The sequence below is a fragment of the Apodemus sylvaticus genome, chromosome 19 (genome assembly GCF_947179515.1).
Source record: "Apodemus sylvaticus chromosome 19, mApoSyl1.1, whole genome shotgun sequence".
Lineage (NCBI taxonomy): Eukaryota > Metazoa > Chordata > Mammalia > Rodentia > Muridae > Apodemus > Apodemus sylvaticus.
The window spans coordinates 3,332,140-3,352,442 of NC_067490.1; the positions used below are offsets into that span (position 1 = coordinate 3,332,140).

The window sequence follows — 20,303 nt, forward strand, 5'->3', positions numbered from 1 at the left end:
GCGCCAGACGAGATCATTGTTACCACTTATCTTAGTTCCTATCTCACCTCTGGGTGCCTATGGTGCTCCTCCCTACCCAAGGTGCTCCTCCCTACCAAAGGTGCTCCTCCCTACCCAAGGTGCTCCTCCCTACCAAAGGTGCTCCTCCCTACCCAAGGTGCTCCTCCCTACCCATGGTGCTCCTCCCAAACCCAAGCCAAAGTGGGGTGAGGGCATCCTTGGCCTGTTACACAGCCTCATCCCCACCTCTATGACATCACAGAAACCCTCCATGATGCCACAAGCCTTTCTTCATTTTGTGGATGAACACCACTTGGAAGACGGGGTGGGAAGATGGATCTACATTAATTCAGCCTGCTTCATCCATTTCTGCCGGACTATCTGATTAATGTCCTCCCAACCCTAGGCACCCAAAGTTGCTGAACAACTCAGGCTATAACATACTGTTCGTTTCCTGGGAACGAGCAGAAGCTAGTGTTGTAGCTGTTTAAGTCACAGAGGCTTTTCTGATGCTTCTCCAGGGCAGGGGGCCCTCAGCTGGGGGTTCTGAATCCAAGATCCAAAATGGAGTTGCCCACTAGTGACACTTACCCTCTCCCATCTTCCTCTCCTGTCTTCCCTCCCTACCCAGGCCCTCTTGGACCCTTCCCACCTCTGGTCTTTCTCTTTGGTCAGCTGGGAATAAATTGGGAGGGAGGTGGCCACAGAGGGCAGAGGCCTAGAAGGGAGGAGCCATTGGGATTATAAATTCCGAGAAGACCGCTCAACTCTCAGAGCTGGGTCCCTGGGAATCTGCTGCTCACTGCTGGGGCTGAACCTTCTCAGAACCCTCACCATGAAGCACCTCCTGCTGCTCACCCTGTCTGCCCTACTCTACTGCTGGGTCTCAGGTGAGTGCCGAGGGGGCCCCAGGCCTCACCCCAACCCCACCCAACCCTTCGTATTCCCCTGGCTTAGTCTCCCTGGTGCCTCCAGGATCAGATTTCTTAGTACAATGGGCTCCGTTTTTCTTTTCCTTTCTTTCCTTACTCCTCTCTTTCCCTTCCCTCCATTTCTTGTACCTTTTTTTTTTTTTTTTTTTTTTTTTTGGCAGAGTCTCATGTAGCCAGAACTGGCTTTTTGAACTCCTGATCTTCCTGCCTCTACCTAAATGCTGGGATTCCACATGTGTCACAGCTGGGCTCTTGGGGCCATTATCAAGGACCCAGGTCTCCATAGCTGTTTTCTCCTAGCCCTGTATTGGCCCAGCCTACTCTTCTCACCTGGCATAGCACGAGGTCTCTTACTTCCCGGTCAGTGTCCGTCCTTCCTGCACACTGTGACATCCAGGTGTCCGTCTGGCCAGTTCTAACACGCACTTCTCCAGAATTAGCATAGCTGCCCTCATTTGCCTTCTGCCCCGAGCTGCGTGTCCTCACAGAAAGGATCTCATGCCACTCCTCATGGAGGTGCTCAGCAATGGTCCTCCCTAGCTCGCTCCCTGCTCCTCCCTGAGTTACACACCTATGTCCCTACCAGGGATGCGAAGCCTTCTGGGTGGTTCCAGTGACTGCCTACAGCTTTCCCAAGAATCAAACTTTCCTTAGCCTTCTATAGAGGAGAGGCTGCTGCACTTCCCCCAGAGTGAGATGGGTCTCCTGGAGGCTCTAGGCTCCTCTACCCCTGGGCTGACCGTTCCTTCAGGGCACTTTGTGTACTCACATCTGGAGTTAACCAACCAGGAATCCGGACGTGTCACCCGCTGCACCCCATCCTCTCCTTCTTGTTAGATGTTAAGACAGGCCAGTGATACATCTACCAGGTGTTATCCTTTTTTCCATAGAGCGAACTCCAGAACAGTGGAGATGATTCATTCAGGACTGGTCCTTTCCATCTCTTGGCAGAGGTCCAATCCACTTCTAAAGCCGGTCACCGGTGGTGGCTTTCTTGCAGCCGCAGTTTCATGCCACCTCTGAAGGCTCTGTGAACTCCTTAACTTCTCTCTTCCTATTTCAAGTCTCACCCTGGACCCCAACCTCTGCTCCATCCCTGTTTCCATATATCTCAGCCATCCTCAGCCCCGGGATTTTGTCAGTACCATCCTTGACGCATCTCGAACAGGCTGGGGTGGAGAAGGTATTTAGGTTTCCACATAGAGCGCACGCCTCCGCCCAGTGCCCACACCGCTTTGCACTTTCGCCGCATTGCTCACCTGTTCGGCCTCTGAACAAAGCAGGTGTGAGGCACCGCCTACTCAAGGGGACAGTTCTCCACCCCAGCCCCTCACCCAGCTGTCTTCGGGTGACTCACATGTCCCATTACCTCAACCCGACTTGTTGCCTCCCCAGCTGACACTCGATGTCACTCCTGCTACAAAGTCCCTGTGCTGGGCTGTGTGGATCGCCAGTCCTGCCGCCTGGAACCTGGCCACAAATGCCTGACAACAAACGTGTACCTTGGTAACACCCCCCCTTCTCTGGGAGGGAGGGTCCGGGTGGGAGATGCACTCTGGGGCTGAAGCCCATCCAGGGGCAGGACAGAGAGGTACAACGGGGGATGGTGTGTACCAAAGGTGATTATGTGCCAAGCATATCTGACCTATGTATCTACTGTGTTAATGGATGCTTGTGTTGACCCCAGGAAGTGGGCACTGGTCCCAGGAGGAGGAGGGGCGTGGCTCACGCTCGGGAGGGATGATTAGACTTTGAGGAAAGAAGGGTGAAACCAAGCAGTTTGGGGAAGGAAGAATAGCAGTGGACACAGCTGACCCCTTCTCCGTTGTCCCCTGCCTCCAGGGAAGATGTGGGTTTTCTCTAACCTGCGCTGTGGCACACCAGAGGAGCCTTGTCGGGAGGTCTATAATGAAACCAACCACAAGCTGGGCCTGAACTATAACACCACCTGCTGTGACAAGGATAACTGTAACAGCCCGGCTCCAAGGCCCACACCTGCCCTGGCCCTCATCTCCCTCACCTCCTTGGCTGGCCTCGGCCTCTGGCTACTGCATTGAGACTCAGCATAGTTACGCTCTTCCCACCTGCTGTAGCCCAAGCCCTTCTCCCCGTGTCCTCAGAGCTCCGGCTTTCCAGTTTTCTCCTCCTCACCCCGGCTCCTTTTCTTCCGAAGATCATCTCCCTCGTCCTATACCGTTTATTTCACGGGACGGTGCCTCAGGGCCTTTTCTAGCCACTGCTCCTCTCCCTCACTTGTCACCTTCCACTCGATTTCCCCCCAAGTCCTTTCCCATTTCCTTCTAGAACACTCTACCTCCTCCACTGGCCACTAAAAAGGCTCCCTCCTCAGACGCACACTGCTGTGCCTCTGGGATCTAGGTCTGGAAAAACTCCTGTCTTGTCTCCAGGAAGTGATCCCCAAAGGCGCTGACTTCATTGCCTGGGCCTGGCTCACCGGACCCTCTGCTCATCTCTTTCTATCCTGAGAAATAAATGTCAGCGCCTAATAAACTTTGTGTTTATTGTCACGAGATATCCAGGTCAATCTGGGCAAGGTGGCTTTCCTCTGTAATCTCAACAATTGAGAGGCAGAGGCAGCGGGCGTTCAAGATCATCCTTGACTCCATAGCGAGTTCAAGGCTGGCATGAACCACATAAGATCCTGTCTCAGAAAGAAAGAGGCAAGAGGAAAGAGGCACATGCCTTTAATTCCAGCACTGGGGAGAGGCAGGCAGGTCTCTAAGTTCCAGGCCATCCAGGTTTGGATGTTTCAGGACAGCCAAACTATATAGAGAAACTTTGTTTCAAAAAACAGAAGAGTGCCGCCGGTGGTGGCCCACGCCTGTAATCCCAGCACTCTGGGAGGCAGAGGCAGGCGGATTTCTGAGTTCGAGGTCAGCCTGGTTTACAGGGTGAGTTCCAGGACAGCCAGAGCTATACAGAGAAACCCTGTCTCAAAAAAACAAAACAAACAAAAGAAACAAACACAAAACAAGAAGATAGAAAAGAAAGAAGGAGGGAAAGAAGGAAGGAAGGAAGGAAGGAAGGAAGGAAGGAAGGAAGGAAGGAAGGAAGGAAGGAGGGAAGAGGCAGGTATGGCTTTATGCCCTTTTAATCCTAGCTCTTGGGAGGCAAAGATAGATGGTAGGAGAGGAGGAACAGGAGGTGGGAGAGGGCCTCTCTCCATGGAAGTCTCACCCCCCCCACACACACCCCCACACCCCCCCAACCCCACCCTGTACTTGCCTAAGCTGGGGCTGAGCTGACTAAATGGAAGAGCAGGTTTTTCAGGCCTTTCTCCCTTCCCATGCCAGAGGGTGGCACACTGGCACCAGTGTTTGGAGAAACAACCCTTATCCTAAATTTAGACTACACCCTACCAAGGAGCAGGTGCAGCCTAGCCTGCAGGTGGCCCAGAAAGGACCGGTGTGTACAGACAGAGCTGGTTCTTGCTCCCACCTCTGAGGCGCCTTTCTAACTGGGTTATTCAAGTGACTTTCCTTTCTCCGTTCAAAATACTACTATTGTGAAATGCGGAGGGGAAACCATGGGATCCGAGTAACCCTCCGCTCAGCCTTCCTCTCGGTGACCGTCACTGGAAAGGAAGAGTCTGCCTAGCAGCAGGTCCCAGGAGCCACTGAGGAAGGACAGAGTCTCCTTTGTTTTGAGAGGTGTCATTGGATCAGGTCCGCTGATAGGTCTGCTGATGGACTGTTGGTATCCAAACTAGAAGTCAGATAACTTGGGCTGGAGAGATGGCTCAGTGGTTAAAAGCACCCACCGACTGCTCTTCCAGAGATCCTGAGTTTAATTCCCAGCAACCACATGGTATGGCATCTGATGCCCTCTTCTGATGTGTGTGAAGACAACTACAGTGTACTCATACATAAAATAAATCTTAAAAAAGAGAAGTCAAATAACCCACATTATCCCTTCAACCTTGTCAACAGAAGCTGGGAGCACTGGCACATGCCTTTTGGAAACAAGAGGTAGGTGGATCTCTGTGAGTTGAGGGCAGCCTGGTCTACAGAGTGAGTTCCAGGATGGCCAGGGCTACTTAGTCTCAAAAAAACAAACGAACATCCGGATAGTGGTGGCTCACACCTTTAATCCCAGCACCTCGCCTCAAAGAATGAAAAACAAATAATTGTATAGTCATCTCTAGACTAGTCCATCAGTTACAGCGGCACACGTGGAGTGCACTTCTCCTTGGCTGCCCAGCTCCCTCCCTCCCTCGCTCCCTCGCTCCCTCAGTCCTTGCCCTGCCCTCAGTCCCACCCTCCAGCTCTACAATCCTGGCAAGAGCCAGGCCAGGGTGGTAACGGATGCAGCCAAGATGCACAACGGGGTCACGGGGCTCGCCACGGCGCTGTTGCACAGATCTCCGAAGCAGCAGTTTTTCTGGGTTGTGAAAGTCACGTCGCCCACTGACTCTATGGCCACTTGATTGCAATGATTCATGGCCACACAGGCTGGATAGTGATGGCTCAAGGTCGCGGAGGCTAGGAAAAGAAGGGCAGTGGGGTGTTAAACTCCTGACTGACTACAGGGCTAGCCTTCCCTGAGAGAGAGCGGTTACAATGTCCAGGGACTCCAAAGGGATACTCCTCCCTCTCAAAACAAACAAACAAAAACCCACCTCTCTGAAACCACAGGACTGGAGCCAACAGGCTGACCTAGACAGTGATGCTAGGATACTCCAGGAGCCCAGTACCATTCATGTCTCCGCCTCAACATGGGAAAATAGCAGCTAATACAAAAGGGACAGTTTGTAAGATAAGCCAGCACTGTTACCTAAATGAAACCCAAGATGGACACACTGGTGCATGCCGGTAACAGCTACTCAGGAGGCTGAGGCAGAAGGATTGACAGGAGTTCAAGGCCAGTCCGACCGACCCATTGAGTTAAAGGCAACCCTGGGTTATAAACCTGACCCTGTCTCAACACAACAATTAGATCTACTAGTGAAACTCAGTAAAATGCTTGTCTGGTGTGCACAAGTCCTGGATTCAACCCACACCATCAAAATACACCAAAATAAACAGGATGTGGTCGCACATGCTGATCGGAAAAAAGAGGTCCAGGTCATCCTTGGATTTATAGCAAGTTTGAGGTCAGCCTAGGAGATGTGAGATTCTGTCTTAAAAATAAGTGAAAAAAAAAAGAGCTGGAGAGAAGCTCAGAGGCAGAGGACCTGGGTTCTCGCAGCAGGCTCACAATTGTCTGTAACTCCAGCTCCAGAGATTCTGGCCTCTAAAGATACTCACACACGTGTGGCATACACTCAGAAATACATCCATACTCAGACACACATACATACAAACATACTTATATGTAAAAATAAGCCTTTCTTTAAAAAAAAAAAAGATTTATTTATTGTTATATGTACACTGTAGCTGTCTTCAGACACACCAGAAGAGGGCATCAGATCCCATTACAGATGGTTGAGAGCCACCATGTGGTTGCTGGGAATTGAGCTCAGGACCTCTGGAAAAGCAGTCAGTGCTCTTAACCACTGAACATCTCTTCAGCCCCAAAAATAAATCTTTCAAAATTAATAGTAAATTGGAGGTGGGGAGAAGGCTCAGTGGTTCAGAGCACTCAATACTCAGTCAGAGGACTTGGTTCAACTCCTAGCACCCACTCGGTGGCTTACCGTCACCCATAATTCCAGTTCCAGAGGCTTTTACCCTCTCTCCCGACCTCGGCGGCAGCAGGTAAGCCTGTGCTATACAAACATACACACAAAAATACTCATGCACATAAAATAAATTTTAAAATATATTTAAAAAAATATTTTAAAGCATGGCATGGTGGCTCACACCTGTCTTTAATCTTAGAACTCAGGAAGTAGAAGTGAGCAGTTCTTTGTGAGTTCAAGACCAGCCTGGTCTACATAGTGAGTTCCAGGCCAGCCAAGAACACATAATGATATCCTGTTTCCAACCAGCCAACCAACCAATCAAATCAACCAAAAATACAAGAGGAAGAAACAAAATGATTACTACAAACAAACAAGTAAATAAATAAAATTAGTGGGGTATCTGCTTTGAGCTTAGGCCAGGAAAAAAAAAGATGTGTGTCTAAGGTTAATTAGTATGGAACTCTCATTTTCTGGTCTTGGTAATGACACGGGAATGTTAGCACCTGAGGAAGCTGGGACAAGTGGGAACTCTGTACATTTCTTTTGTTAATTTTCCTGTCAAACCAAATGATTTCAAATAAAAATATCACACACACACACACACAAAACATACCCTTTCCAGACCTTAGTGTCTGACAGTAGGAGTTTGGAGTTTGGTTTAACGTTTTACCTCCGATCTTCGGAGACAGCTTCTTCCCTAGCAAGAGCCTATGAGATTTGGCCTTCTCAAGGCACAGCGCCAGGAGCCGGTGCCCTGCTACAACAGTGGCACCATCTGCCTAGAGCCAGACTGAACTGGGGAGGGTGGAAACCCGCAGGATTGAAGAGGGGGCTGGTTGGAAGCAGTGGGAAGGGGGATGGGCGGCCGACCCAGGACTCACATTGCTTGGCTTGTTCAGAGCTGGGTTGAGGTTTGCGGTCCAGGAAGCCGCAGCGCTCACCCTCCCCGCAGGTGATGACTGTCTGCTTGCAGGAGTTGCTGGGGCCTCCACCGCAGTCATAGCACCGCATGCGGTGTCCTGGCAGGAAAGAAGAGGTACTGGATCCGGCCCTTAGAGGAGTCCTGGCCGAGGACAGACCCGTGCCAGAGGCATTCTAGCCTCCTCCTTACCCAGGGCAGCCCCTAGCAGGGCGCTGAGCAGGATCCCGACCAACTGGGGGTTCATCACGTTCGCTTAAGCCAGTAGCGCCTCTCCCTCCCGCCCACCCCCCCTCTCCGGCTCCACTGCACCGGCCTTATATCCCCCTCGCCTTGAGCTTTACAGGGCAATAAACAGCGAGGAAAGAGTCTCCCCCAGCAAGCACCGGGGCCCCAGTGGGGATAGGGAGGGGCCCTCGTGGGTGGCTCCGAGCGTCCTGGGAAGCCCCAAACTCCCCCCTTCGCAGCGGTAGTTCCAGAATGGTGACCCAAGACCCCCGCCATGGGACCTCAGCCCCTCCAAAAACACAAGGGTCTTCCTTTTCCAACTCTCCGTCCGAGGGTTGTTCTTGCTCGTCCACACTCCAGGTGGAAGGCAGAAGTAGGTTATGAAAACCCAGCCACCTTTGATTATAACCAACATTAAACGGATCCTCAGAAATGTAAAACAAAGCCATTCTCCCGTCTGGGTGGTTGGAGGGTAATTATTATTTTTCACAAAGCTATGTCTTCCTAACATATAATATTTTTTATTTGTTAAATGAATATAACCATACCTAATTATTTATTTAGCTAGCTGATTGTTGCTGGTTTTGAGACAAGGCTGACTTTGAACTCCTGATGCTCCTGCCTCAGAGTCTCAAGTGATGGGACTGTGTGCATGAATCACCATGCCTGCTTCCATGCCAATTTTAAATGTTCTGTATACTTTATTTTATTGTTTTAAATTATATATATATATATATATATATATATATATATATATATATATATATATATATATATATATATATATAGTGTGTGTGTGTATGTGTGTGTGTGTATTTGCTTGTTAGGGCAGTCTTAGACACAGCCTAGGCTAGCCTGCCACTCAGCATGTAGTCCAGGCTAGCCTCAAATTTATGACAATCCCCCTGTCTCAGTCTCCTGTGTGCTGGGATTATAGGCATGTCCCATCACACCTGGCTTCCTTTTTTAATTTCTTTCTTAAAAAGATTTATTATATGCGAATGAACATTTTGTCTACATGTATTGTGCCCCACGTGTGTGCCTGGTGCCAGTAGAGGCCAGAAGAAGCACCCAAAACCCTGGAACTCGAGTTAACAATTGGTTATAGCTGGACACCTCAGCACTCGGGAGGCAGAGGCAGGTGGATTTCTAAGTTCGAGGTCAGCCTGGTCTACAGTGTGAGTTCCAGGACAGCCAGGGCTACACAGAGAAACCATGTCTCGGAAAAAAACAAGAAAACAAAATAAATAAATAAATAAATAAATAAATAAATAAATAAATAAATAAATATAAAAAGTCTTTTAAAATAGCCCTGTGTGGTAGTAAATGTCCAGAGGCAGGTGGATCTTCGTGAGTTCAAGGCCAACCTGGTTTACATAGTGAGTTCCAGGTCAGTCAAGGAAAGCCCCCCCCAAAAAAAGTTAATACAAATTCATTATTTGTTTCCTTATGAGTCCATGTGAATGCATGCTGTCGTGCACTGTGGGGTCCAGAAAACGACTCTGTGCAATTGGCTCTCTCTTCACCTCTGTGTGGATCCCAGGGCTCAAATTTAGCCCCTCAGCTTACACCGCAGGCACCTTTACCTAGAACTGTCTCAGCAGCCCACTTTGACATCTGTTTCCCACACACACACACAGGGTTTCTCTGTGTAGCCCTGGCTGTCCTGGAACTCACTCTGTAGACCAGGCTGGCCTCGAACTCAGAAATCCTCCTGCCTCTGCCTCCCAAGTGCTGGGATTAAAGGCGTGTGCCACTACCACCCAGCCCACTTTGACGTCTGATATGGTAAATATTGATCGAATTCATAGGAAGGAAAGTTCTGTGGGGGGTCTCCAGTCATTTTTAGGGTGCAGATGCTGAGATGCCCACCACCCTTTTCCTTGCTGTAGCCTTCCTGGTGAAGTGTTTCTTTTGTTGGTACTGGGAACAGAACCCAGGGCTGCCCAGGAGTTGGATAAACCCTCTAAAACTCCCTGTCCCCACCAGGTCAATTAATCCCTCACCTCCTTTATAGCCACTGTCCGGACCATCCTGGAAACCTGTCCAGTCTTCCTTTCCAATTCCTCCTTAGAGGAAGTACATACATCCTTCTAGTCCAGCTCCTGATTAATTCTTTCCTGCAACGTAGTCAAGCCAGGAGGGATAATTATGGGGTAGCAGTGTTGAAGCTTGGGGTTGGAAGAGTGAATCAAAGGCATGTGAGCCAGGCGGGGTAGGGCCCCCCAACAGCTGGGCTTGGTGGGTGGGGCAGGGTGTGGGAATGGGTGGGTGGGCTTTGTTGATACCACACTCAAACAGGACTGACATCTAGGACAGGAGAGGGTTCAGAGTGTGACCCTGAGAGGCATATAGGCTCTGAGGGAACAGACAAAACAAAACAAACAACAAACAACCAAACAAAAACCAGAGAACCCAGAACAGCTTGAGCAGGAGGGAGGGGGAGGCAGGAAGGAAGGCGGCAGACGCAACTCCAGAGAGGCAGGCAGTTGGGCTGAGTTAACAAACAGGGAGCAAACAGAAGACCCTCAAGGCAAGCATGGGCAGGAGTGAGAGAACCTCAGGTGTGGGAACATCCGGCTGTCACATCGCATCCTGGCAGGCAGGCAGGCAGGCAGTCTCTCGCTTCTCCACACCCCAGATTCTCTCCCTACTGTCTGCTTGTTTGCAGGTTCCTCCCTTTCTTGGGCAGGTGTGTCTGACTCGGGGTACAGGTCGTACTCTCCCAGTCCGCTGAGCTGATCCTGCCATGGGCCTGCCCAGAGCCTTCCTTGGCATCCTGTTCCTCTCGGGGACACTGGGTAAGGGTAGACTGGGGGAATCCACAGGGAGCAGAGGGCTGGGACAGGGGCTTATGCAAGGGCTGAGCCGGAAAAATGGAAAGGGAGCTGACAGACATGGAGCGAAATGGGGAGATTTCAGGACGTTGGAAGTTTGAGGCAGGAGGATCTGGACTCCCAGGCCAGCCTGGGCTATGTAAAGCTATGTCTCAAAAGGCCAGAGGGAGGGGGCAGCATTTGAAAACCGCTCTCTTTTCTGTTTGCCTCTCACATCCGGCTCTGATTTGTCTCTCTTGGCCTCTGTTGCTGTCTGTCTGTCTGGTCACTGTGTCCCTCCTGTTTCTGCCTGATTCTTTGCACCCTCTTTCCTCCCTTGGCTATTTTATATTCTTGTCTGCTTCTGTTTTATGGCTTTCTCCCTCCTTTGTGTGTCAGCCCTCCGTGTGTCCCAACGTCTGGGCTTTGCCGCTTACCTTCTTCCTGCCTTGATCTCTGCTGACCCAACAGGTCTCACCACTTCCCCGACCAGAGGGCGGCTCCACTGCTACGCCTGCAGCTTTGCCAAGCCCTGCTACCCTGTTCCCACGGAGTGCCGGGAGGACGAGGTGTGCGGCGTCAGTGTCGGCACCTCAGGTAGGACTCTGGTCCGATGGCCCTTCTTGGGGTGGCTCCTCGCCTCTCTCTTTCCTGCCCGTTCCTGCCGCCCCAACCTCAGCGTTCCTCTTTCGTCCCACAGAGCAAAAGGAGGAGGAGGTCATTGAGCGGAAAGGCTGCCTCCCGAGAGCCCAGTGCCCTCTGCTGGGCCGTGCGACCTACTGGTCACGGTCCTACGCTCTCCGGCACCAGTGCTGTGAGCAGGATCTATGCAACGCCGCTGCCTCCCAGCGACCCCCCAGCCTTCCCCTCGTGACTCTGCTACCCCTCGCAGCCATGATGGGCTGGGGAGCACACGTCTTCCTCTAGCCCGTGCGTCCACGATTGTCCACCCAGGACTCCAATGTCACCGTGGACGTGAAAACACCTGCACAGATGCTTTTCAGACATGTTCACGAGCGTGACTTTGTATAAAAACCTCAGTCACCAAACCCAGTACCTCTACAGACCCGGTTCCTACAGCCAGGAGTTCGGCTTCCTGCATGCAAATGTCTGTAACCTGACCTCCTTGTTAAGAGACCCCTGCTGTCTTTAACCTAGACGTCCCAGGTCACCTACCCTGATTGAGCTGTGGGGTCCCAGGCAAAGGGACAGAAGTGTCACTGGGGCTGGTGAGAAATGGAGTATTGCTAAGGGACATGTAACTTGGTACCTGAGGGTCTCAAAAACAGAGGGCTACTTTGGGGAACTGTAAAGAGTGTATTTAATATAAGGGCTATTGGGTAGAGATATAGCTCAATGACAGAGTGCTTGCCTACCATACACAGGCCCTGGGTTCAATCCCCTACACCATAAATAAATAAATAAATAAATAAGATGTAAAAATAGAAAGAGATGTCTGTGAACCTGGTAACTGTGCATGTAATAGTGTTGGTGAAACACACAAGGGCACACTTGTGGTGGTGGTGAAACTCACGAGGGCACACTTGTGGTGGTGGTGGTGAAACTCACAAGGGTGCACTTGTATTAGTGTTGGTAAAACACAGAAGGGGCTGGAAAGATGGCCCAGTGGTTAAGAGCACTGACTGCTCTTCCCAAGGTACTAAGTTCAAATTCCAGCAATCACATGGTAGCTCACAACCATCTGTAATGAGATCTGATGCCCTCTTCTGGAGTGTCTGAAGACAGCTACAGTGTACTTACATATAATAAATAAATAAATAAATAAATCTTAAAAAAAAAAAAAAAGAAAGAAACACAGGAGGGTGTACTTTTGGTGGTGTTGGTGAAACTCCCTAAGGCACACTTACAGAATGAACTACAGCAGCCAGAACAGGTGGTCCCCTGTGTACCAGCATGTGTGCTCTAAGCACAAGAACCTTGTTTTGGCTGCAGGCACTCACTTTTAAAGCTCGGTGATTAAGCGCAGAGGATCTGAGGTTCTGTTCGAAGCACCAGCATGGTTCACATGCATCTGCCATTCCAGTCCCAGGAAAGTCTGTTTCCTTTTCTGGTTTCCCCTCGGGTACTGAATACAATGTGGTCCACAAAAGTACATGGAGGCAAAATACCAGTACCCGTAAAATTTTAAAAATTAAAATAAAAAGCCAGGTATACCACCCCCGAGTGCTTGTACTCCAGGGCCAAATGAGGGGCAGAGACGGTGTGTGTGTGTGTGTGTGTGTGTGTGTGTGTCTGTGAGCATTGCCGGCCGCCAGCCTAGTTCACGTTTACTGACCCTGTCTCAAAGGAATGAGGACATCTGATATCTAATGTATGTGCACTGACGTGTGCACATGTGCACTTGTATGTATACAACACACACACACACACAAGAATGAACTACGGCTGCGTGGCGGGTTGGGCCGCCACACGAGACCCTGAATGGTGCTCCCCAGCCCCAGTTTTCATCTGTGTGGCTGTCATCCTCTTTCCTGCCAACACCTGAGCTCGAGCCACTGCAGTTTGCAGGCCGCAGGCAAGTTCCAAGGAGCCCGCTCTCTCCTTCGAGAGCCAAGCTTCACCCAGGAGTCAGAAGGGGCACATGACCGAGCTGCTTATGAGGGGGGTGCGGTCTGGAGCCCAGCCTGTTTCTGGAGGCTGGAGATTGGCTTTGTTGGGAGCATTGTCTGCCAGCTCTTGTGTATGCTTCCGCTACCCAGGGCGATAGCCAGGGTCTGGTGGGTTCAAGGGCCAGAGCTCACAGTGAGTCAGAAGTGATAAGCTGACCATGCAGATAGAGAGCCACAGAGGAGCGTGCGTGCGTGCCCAGATAAGGACAGCGCCCCGAGGGGCTGCGTACAGTCATTCCCACTTGGACTTGGTTCCCTCCTGTTCCGTCTGAGGAAGTCTGGGGCCTGACTAAAGAGGTCTTGCTCCCTCTCAGCTTCTCCGTGTGTGAAGAACATGGGGAGGGGGCGTCAGAAGCCTGTTAAGTGTTGTGTTTTCTGTCTCCCACATCTGCAATTTGGGGCTGCTGTTATCCAGACTCTGCATCTGGGTCTGTCAACATCTCTCTCCCTCATTGCTAGACACACACACACACACACACACACACACACACGTATTTGAGCCTCTCCTATAACAGATGCCCCACCACTTCTCATGTCTTTGGGCTCTCCTGTCTCCTGCCAACAGACCCCAGACCCCATAATACTCCCTCCTCAGTCTGAGTCACTTCTCTCCTGGCTGCTTTGAGACAGGAAGCCACACCTTTCTTTCTTTCTTTTTCTTTTTTTTTTTTAGGTGACATCACAGAATGATGTTACTCTCTTCCTTATGTTGTCCCCGTCCCCTCCAGCTTGGTGGCTGTTGGAAGCCCAGTAAGAGTCACACCCTCAGCCGCCCCTTTGCCGAGGTTTCCAGGGAATCCTTCAGGTGCTGGTGGCCAGACACAGAACTGTGGGGCAGGTTTTCTGAGGCAGATGTCTCCAGGATCACCTGGTCTTGTGGGCGGGTAGGCTGTAGGGTTTGAAAGCTCTGTTAAAGCTCCTGAACTCTCTCAGGAGCCAGCCCCACCCGCTGTCCAGCCCCAGGTTCCAGGCGACAATCACGCATGCTCAACCCCTCTGTGGTTTAAGGCTCCATCCTGCTGTTCTTTACCTAAGGCCGGCCAAGTGGATGTTCTCATAGACCTGGACTTCAGGTTTGAAATGAGGAATCGAGGGTTCTGGGGAAAGGAAGCCATATTGCAAAGTCACCAGGTAATTCGGGGGCATATTCCTTGCCTTCCCTGCCCCAGAGCAGACAGAGTCTAGATGTGAGCCTAACTCTTTACCTCACACCCAAGTGACCTCTCTGGGGAAAAGACTCACCTCTGCCCTGAGAGCCCTGGGCCCTCCGCCGCCTCCAGATCACTATGCTGAGAGCTATGATGGTGACCGCTTGGCCGGCCATGAACAACAGCACCAGTATCCAGGGCACATCCCAGCTTGGGGGAGGGGTAGAAACAGTGGGAGAAGGTTCTGCAGAAGCTGCTGTGATGCAGAAGAAGAATGATAGGCAGTCCCCCCCCCCCGCCCCCGCAAATATCCATGCACACATGCAAATCACACATACGAAAAATGGGGTTGGGAGGGGGGGAAGAGGGCTTTAGGGTATGCATTTCTCCAGTTCCCTATTCATCTGTCATCCTCTAGGCCTTGCCGAGACCTTTCTGTCTAGGAACAATGGCCAGCCGCTTGCCCCTCTCCCTGACTGATAAATGGGTTATTCTCCATCTGGTAGCATTCATTCTCAATACAATGGTCTATTATTTTGTCTAACAATGATAAGCTTTCTGCTTTGGTCTTCCCCATCAATAGACCATTGTACCACAGTACGTGCAACCCCTTCCTCAGAAGCCAGCATCCCAGAAATCCCTATGTCTTTCCTCTCTGCCATGGAAAAGTCCATGGATGAGTCTGTTTCTTTCTTCTGCTTGTTCTTAAGACAAGGTCTCGTGGAGTGCAGACTGGCCTTGAACTTCCATGTCAGCCTTCCAAGTCCTGGGACTGAAGGCGTGTATCACCATGCTGCTCATAGTCTGGCCCATTTCTTGTCTCTCTTTTTTGGTGGGGGTAGGGAGAGTGAGGGGACCCTATAGAGAATATATATTCTCTCTCTCTCTCTCTCTCTCTCTCTCTCTCTCTCAGTTTTTTTGAGACAGGGTTTCTCTGTGTAGCCCTTGCTGTCCTGGAACTCACTCTGTAGACCAGACTGGCCTCAAACTCAGAAATCATACTGCCTCCCAGAGTGCTGGGATTACAGGCCTGCGCTACCACCACCAGGTTTATATTCTCTGTATATCCCTGGCTGGCCTAAAATTTGCTATGTGGACCAGGCTGGCCTTTAACTCACAGACACTGGCTGCCTCTGCCTCCCAAGAGCTGGGATTATAGGCACAGGACTATTTCTTTTATTTTGATTTTACTTATTTTTAGAGAAGCAGGGTCACTTGTAACGCAGGCTGGCTTTGAACTCACTATATAGGCAAGGCTGTCCTCAGACTTTTTAATCCTCCTTCTAATTCCCATGTGCTAAGAGGCACGTGCCACCATGCCCTGTAGGTGCCTGTGAGTGTGTTCACATGAGCATGGGTGTGCGAGCACACTCGTGGTGGCTAGTGGACAACTGCCCGTGTTTTTCCTTAGGAGACACCCACCTTATTTTGTGAGACAAAGTCTCTCACTAGCCTGGAGTTCACAAAGCCCCAGGGGCCCATCTGCCTCAGTTTCCCTAGTGTTGGGACTACAAGTCTGCATCACCATGACTGGCTCTTTTTTGTGACTCCTGAGTTCAAACTCAGATTCCCACGTTTGTGTGGCAAGCACTTTCCTGGGCTGGGCTCTCTCTTCACCCCTAGATTAAACCCTTTCTAAACACATATCCCACCAAAGCAGGCCTTGGTTTCTGGTCTGGTCTGGAAAACCAGGAAGTTGGTTTAATCTTGAGAGACATTCTGGAGAGGATACCCGTCCCCATTCCTTCCCTCAGTTTACCTGCCAGGCTAAAGCTGAATCTTTTGTTCTGAGGCATAAGGCAGCGGATTGTCCTCGGCCTGCGGCTCCTGGTCTCGGGAAGCCCCTCTGAGGGACACACCAAGAGCAGGGCGGCCCCTTCTCCCCAGAAGTGCTGAGCGTGTCCTCTCACGGGGTTCCTTCCCTCTAGCCAGGTCACGGAGTCCAGGCGCCTGGCAGGGACCACAGAGCACAGGAGGGCAGAGCAAGAGGGGCCGTCTGGAGACGTCACAGAGAACTGGGACCCTGGCAGGAGAGAGGGGCTCCTCAGTTTCTTGTGTGTTTTTCCTAATCTCCAGTGTCCAGAGTGGGTCTTCAGACCCCAACTCACCTCTGAGCACAGAGACGTCATACACCCTCCAGTTCTGGTACTTGTGGTTCTGGTCCATCACAGTACACCAGTACCGTCCAGCGTCTTCATCCCTGGACCCTTCCAGCAATAAGGAATAATTCCTGAGGAGTTTGAACCTGGAATCAGGTTCAGGTTTCCGAAGGTCTGAGGCTGGCCTGTCTACTTGGACCTGGGCCACCAAGATGGTGGAGGAGCCTGCTACAGGACTGCGGAACCAGGTTAGGAGCTGGCCCCCAAGCAGGGAAGGGGGTGACGGGCACGGCATCTCCACTGCCTCCCCTGAGGCTACATAGATGATCTGGATGCTGTCTGTGGAGAGAGAGAGAGAGAGAGACAGAGAGAGAGAGAGAGAGAGAGAGAGAGAGAGAGTCAGACTAGAGCTGTCCAGGCCTTCAGCAAGGCCCTGCCTTACCTCTAACTCTGGCCTTCCTTTCCTTCCGGGGTCTCCAAGCACTGGTGAGCACACATTTCTCAAGTGACTGTTATGAAGAAAGGGAGGCAGGCTGAGACTGTAGCTCAGTGGGTAGTGCTAGCCTGAGGTTTCGGGTAGCTGGCAGAGTGATTGCCTAGTGGTGTGACTTTGGCTCCCAGCCTGGTTTAAACCCTTAAACTGAATGTCGGGGTGCATACCTGTGGCCCCAGCACCCAGAGATGGGAAGATCAGAAGTTCAGTTCCATCTCTCAACTGCACAAGGAGTTCATGGCTACCCTGGGATACACGCGCCCCACAAGGAGTTGGGGAGGGGAGGAAAAGAGCAGAAAGCCTTTCTGTCTTTCCTTGCCTGTGAGAGCTCTGCCTGTCAGGACAGACGGAGGCTGCAATAGCTGCTGATATCCCTGATTTCTTCACACATTTGCTCGTCCATTTTTATTTATTTATTTATTTATTTATTTTGGATTTTGTTTTTTTTGAGACAAGGTTTCTCTGTGTAGCCCTGGCTGTCCTGGAACTCACTCTGTAGACCAGGCTGGCCTCGAACTCAGAAATCTGCCTGCCTCTGCCTCCCAGAGTGCTGGGATTACAGGCGTGTGCCACCATCATCCCCCCCCACCCCCCCCCCCCTGCTACTCATCCGTTTTTAAAGGGAACAAAGCCAGGTAGCACACAAGTGATACAAGCACTTGGGAAGCTGAGGAGGAAGGGTTGCACACTATATAATAATAAGTATATTACATATTTATATAATAAAATTTATAACAGCCAAGGCTGTTATAAAACCCTGTCTCAAAACAAACAAAAATAAAAATAAGAGGAGCTGGAAGTTGGGTGTGGTGGCACACCTGTGGCCACAGCGTTCAGACACAGATGGAAAAGGAAATACTTGAGCTGAGAGTTCAAGACCAACTGGGATACTATGACTTTTCTCATTGATTTGACAAAAAATATCTGGCTAAAGCAACTTAAGGGAGTAAGGTCATCATCATCATCATCATCGTCGTCTTGCTGTGCAGCACTGACCATCCTGGAACTCACTCTGTATGCAGACCATGCTGTCCTCGAACTAAAACACCGGCCTGCCTCTGCTTCCTGGGTGCTGGGATCAAAGGCAGGCACCACCACTGCCCTGCTGGAAGTAAGATTCCTTTGGCTCAGGGTTTAAGCCCATCGTAGCAGGAAATGTATGGTGGTTGAAACATGCTTGCATTTGGATGTACTTCGGAGCAGAGAAAGGGGAATGCCTGTACCCTACTCCCACTGGGTGGTCCCCCCACATTCAAGGTCGCTTTTCCCGGTGTTAAAACTCTGGAAATGCCCCCACAGGCCTGCCTAAAGGCATGCATACCAGAAGGTTTGCCCTCACAGCCATATAGCAAGACCCTCATCTTGAGTCCTCAAGTTGACCACGTGGTTGAGGAGAACCTGGACCACCTGATCTTGCTGCTATCTCCTCCCAGGTTCTGGGATTACAGGCATAGCACGCTGTACCAAGGTGACGTGGATCAAGTCTTGGCTGGAGGTGAACTGAGAACTCTACACATGCTAGGTAAGCACTCTCTGAGCTAGATCCCCAGACTCGATGTTTATCTTTTCTAAAATACGGGAAACTGTATATAGCCTAGGCCCGTGGTCTGGCTCCTCCTAGGACTAAAGGCAAAGAGGGTGGACTCGAGGGAAGTCTGCCTCTTCTTGAGTCACGTCCATTCTCAGCAGTGTTGGCCCCTCCCCACTTTTTAAGTAGCTGCCCCCACTGCCTGCCCCTTACCTGCAGCAGCCTGGGGGTGCCCACACAAGAACAGGAGGAGCAATGCTACAACTGCCATGGGGAGAGCCTGCCGATTCCCGGCTCCAAAGGCCTAGTGGTGTTTCCAGGGAGGAAGCAGAACACAGATAAAGGCCCACAGTCCCTGGGCTGGACCACTCGGCCCCAGGAGACATGAGAATGAGGAGAGATAAAACCCAGTTGCATGTCTGGGGGAAAGGGAACTTCCATCTTTCTGTTCTTGGAGTCAGGTCCCGGTGCACCCTGCTCTTGTGTGGAGGGGATCCCAGATGCTTCCCTCTTCTCCACTTAGAAGCCTTCTGTAGCTTCTCTCCCCGAGACATCAGCCAAGAGTCAGATGACTCTGCCTGATGATTTCCTTGGCACCCAGCACAAAACTGTTCATCCAGGCCAAAAGTGATCTCAAATGACTGTTCCTGTGGTTACCGGGCATATCAGAGGCTGTTCCAGAGCCCCTGAGGGTTGTCTTTAGCTGTTACGCAAGGAGAAGCACCACAGGGACTGTTTATAATGTGTTATTTAGGTAGGTAGTAGTTTCTTGGCATTTTGTGTGTGTGTGTGTGTGTGTGCTTTTTTGATTTTTGGTTATTTTCCGAGACAGGGTTTCTCTGTGTAGCCCTGGCTGTCCTGGAACTCACTCTGTAGACCAGGCTGGCCTCAAACTCAGAAATCTGCCTGCCTCTGCCTCCCAAGTGCTGGGATTACAGGCATTAATCCATTAATCCACCATTGCCCGGCTTGAGATGGTTTTTCAAGTTGTCCCGTTGGCTTCAAACCCACTGTGTAGCTAGAGATGAACTCTTGATCATCTGCCTCCCAAGGTATGAGCTGACAGGTGTGCACCATTATGAGCAGCTAGTTATTTATTTCAAACATAGAGCAAGTTATGTGCCACGGTGTTATATCCCCAGCCATTAAACTATTTTCCTTTGGCTGGTGAGAAGGCTCCAAGGATAAAGGCCTTTGCCAACCAGATTAGCAACTGGAGCTCAATCCTCAGGATCCACATGGTGGGAGGAAAGAACCGGCCCCCTAAATTGTCCTTTGACCTTCACAACACTCGATGTGCTGGTGAGTTTCCTTTCTTATTTTTTCTTTTTCTTTTATTTTTTTTAAAGATTTATTTATTTATCTCACCAACCCTGGCGAGTTTTCAATGTCAAATTTACATGGAAGGACACTGTGGGAAAAACAAAAAAATTTTTTAAAAGATTTTATTTATTGGGCTGGAGAGATGGCTCAGTGGTTAAGAGCACTGACTGCTCTTCCAGAGGTCCTGAGTTCAAATCCCAGCAACCACATGGTGGCTCACAACCATCCGTAATGAGATCAGATGCCCTCTTCTGGTGTGTCTGAAGACAGCTACAGTGTACTCACATATAACAAATAAATAAATCTTACCTTTCAAAAAGATTTTATAATAATATATAAGCACACTGTAGCTGTCTTTAGACAGACCAGAAGAGGGCATCAGATCCCATTACAGATGGTTGTGAGCCACCATGTGGTTGTTAGGATTTGAACTCAGGACCTCTGGAAGAGCAGTCAGTGCTCTTGACTGCTGAGCCATCTCTCCAGCCCGGGAATTTTCTTGGTTGGCAATTGGTGCAGGAGGGCTCCCACACACTGTGGACG

General features: G+C 50.6%; 4 protein-coding genes across 9 annotated transcripts; 2 read left to right on the forward strand and 2 right to left on the reverse strand.

Annotated features, from left to right (window-relative positions):
* Nucleotides 1-551: 551 nt before the first annotated feature.
* Ly6g6c (lymphocyte antigen 6 family member G6C) lies at nucleotides 552-3,443 on the forward strand. The gene is made up of 3 exons (XM_052163510.1): nucleotides 552-890; nucleotides 2,328-2,438; nucleotides 2,775-3,443. Exons 1-3 carry the CDS (start codon nucleotides 836-838, stop codon nucleotides 2,987-2,989), a joined length of 381 nt encoding a protein of 126 aa, XP_052019470.1. The 5' UTR covers nucleotides 552-835; the 3' UTR covers nucleotides 2,990-3,443.
* A 1,577-nt stretch (nucleotides 3,444-5,020) lies between these two features.
* On the reverse strand, nucleotides 5,021-11,074 carry Ly6g6d (lymphocyte antigen 6 family member G6D). Of its 3 annotated transcripts, XM_052163899.1 has the most exons (4): nucleotides 10,977-11,074; nucleotides 9,730-9,843; nucleotides 7,458-7,595; nucleotides 5,021-5,434 (listed from the first exon to the last, which is right to left on the reverse strand). In XM_052163899.1, the coding sequence occupies exons 3-4, from the start codon at nucleotides 7,585-7,587 to the stop codon at nucleotides 5,220-5,222; spliced, it is 345 nt and encodes a 114-aa protein (XP_052019859.1). In that variant the 5' UTR covers nucleotides 7,588-7,595; nucleotides 9,730-9,843; nucleotides 10,977-11,074; the 3' UTR covers nucleotides 5,021-5,219. The 3 variants fall into 3 exon arrangements, with proteins under 3 accessions (XP_052019859.1, XP_052019860.1, XP_052019858.1); XM_052163900.1 differs by lacking the exon at nucleotides 9,730-9,843 and having other exon boundaries at nucleotides 10,977-11,073; XM_052163898.1 differs by lacking the exons at nucleotides 9,730-9,843; nucleotides 10,977-11,074 and adding an exon at nucleotides 7,688-7,782.
* LOC127669712 (lymphocyte antigen 6G6e-like) lies at nucleotides 10,204-12,295 on the forward strand. 2 transcript variants are annotated; one of them, XM_052163897.1, is made up of 4 exons: nucleotides 10,204-10,287; nucleotides 10,395-10,524; nucleotides 11,011-11,136; nucleotides 11,240-12,285. In XM_052163897.1, the coding sequence occupies exons 2-4, from the start codon at nucleotides 10,473-10,475 to the stop codon at nucleotides 11,464-11,466; spliced, it is 405 nt and encodes a 134-aa protein (XP_052019857.1). In that variant the 5' UTR covers nucleotides 10,204-10,287; nucleotides 10,395-10,472; the 3' UTR covers nucleotides 11,467-12,285. The 2 variants fall into 2 exon arrangements, with proteins under 2 accessions (XP_052019857.1, XP_052019856.1); XM_052163896.1 differs by lacking the exons at nucleotides 10,204-10,287; nucleotides 10,395-10,524 and having other exon boundaries at nucleotides 10,767-11,136; nucleotides 11,240-12,295.
* A 1,534-nt stretch (nucleotides 12,296-13,829) lies between these two features.
* Nucleotides 13,830-18,791, reverse strand: Ly6g6f (lymphocyte antigen 6 family member G6F). 3 transcript variants are annotated; one of them, XM_052163894.1, is made up of 6 exons: nucleotides 18,651-18,789; nucleotides 16,426-16,755; nucleotides 16,077-16,340; nucleotides 14,412-14,570; nucleotides 14,200-14,266; nucleotides 13,831-14,058 (listed from the first exon to the last, which is right to left on the reverse strand). In XM_052163894.1, exons 1-6 carry the CDS (start codon nucleotides 18,706-18,708, stop codon nucleotides 14,034-14,036), a joined length of 903 nt encoding a protein of 300 aa, XP_052019854.1. In that variant the 5' UTR covers nucleotides 18,709-18,789; the 3' UTR covers nucleotides 13,831-14,033. The 3 variants fall into 3 exon arrangements, with proteins under 3 accessions (XP_052019855.1, XP_052019854.1, XP_052019853.1); XM_052163893.1 differs by having other exon boundaries at nucleotides 13,833-14,058; nucleotides 14,412-14,573; nucleotides 18,651-18,785; XM_052163895.1 differs by lacking the exons at nucleotides 14,200-14,266; nucleotides 14,412-14,570 and having other exon boundaries at nucleotides 13,830-14,058; nucleotides 18,651-18,791.
* Between the last annotated feature and the right edge of the window lie 1,512 nt (nucleotides 18,792-20,303).

Bases quoted from the DNA above. Each gene is read 5' to 3' on its own strand.
- Ly6g6c (XM_052163510.1), top strand. From the start codon at position 836: ATGAAGCACCTCCTGCTGCTCACCCTGTCTGCCCTACTCTACTGCTGG. The intron at 891-2,327 runs GTGAGTGCCGAG...TTGCCTCCCCAG, and splicing joins ACTCTACTGCTGGGTCTCAG to CTGACACTCGATGTCACTCC. The intron at 2,439-2,774 runs GTAACACCCCCC...CCCTGCCTCCAG, and splicing joins GACAACAAACGTGTACCTTG to GGAAGATGTGGGTTTTCTCT.
- Ly6g6d (XM_052163898.1), bottom strand. From the start codon at position 7,742: ATGAACCCCCAGTTGGTCGGGATCCTGCTCAGCGCCCTGCTAGGGGCT. The intron at 7,596-7,687 runs GTAAGGAGGAGG...CTTTCCTGCCAG, and splicing joins CCTGCTAGGGGCTGCCCTGG to GACACCGCATGCGGTGCTAT. The intron at 5,435-7,457 runs GTGAGTCCTGGG...TTCTTTTCCTAG, and splicing joins CTCTGAACAAGCCAAGCAAT to CCTCCGCGACCTTGAGCCAT.
- LOC127669712 (XM_052163896.1), top strand. From the start codon at position 10,911: ATGGCTTTCTCCCTCCTTTGTGTGTCAGCCCTCCGTGTGTCCCAACGT. The intron at 11,137-11,239 runs GTAGGACTCTGG...TTCGTCCCACAG, and splicing joins CGTCAGTGTCGGCACCTCAG to AGCAAAAGGAGGAGGAGGTC.
- Ly6g6f (XM_052163893.1), bottom strand. From the start codon at position 18,708: ATGGCAGTTGTAGCATTGCTCCTCCTGTTCTTGTGTGGGCACCCCCAG. The intron at 14,267-14,411 runs GTGAGTCTTTTC...TCCTTTCCCCAG, and splicing joins CCAGGGCTCTCAGGGCAGAG to AACCCTCGATTCCTCATTTC. The intron at 14,059-14,199 runs GTAAAGAACAGC...CAAACCCTACAG, and splicing joins ATCCACTTGGCCGGCCTTAG to CCTACCCGCCCACAAGACCA.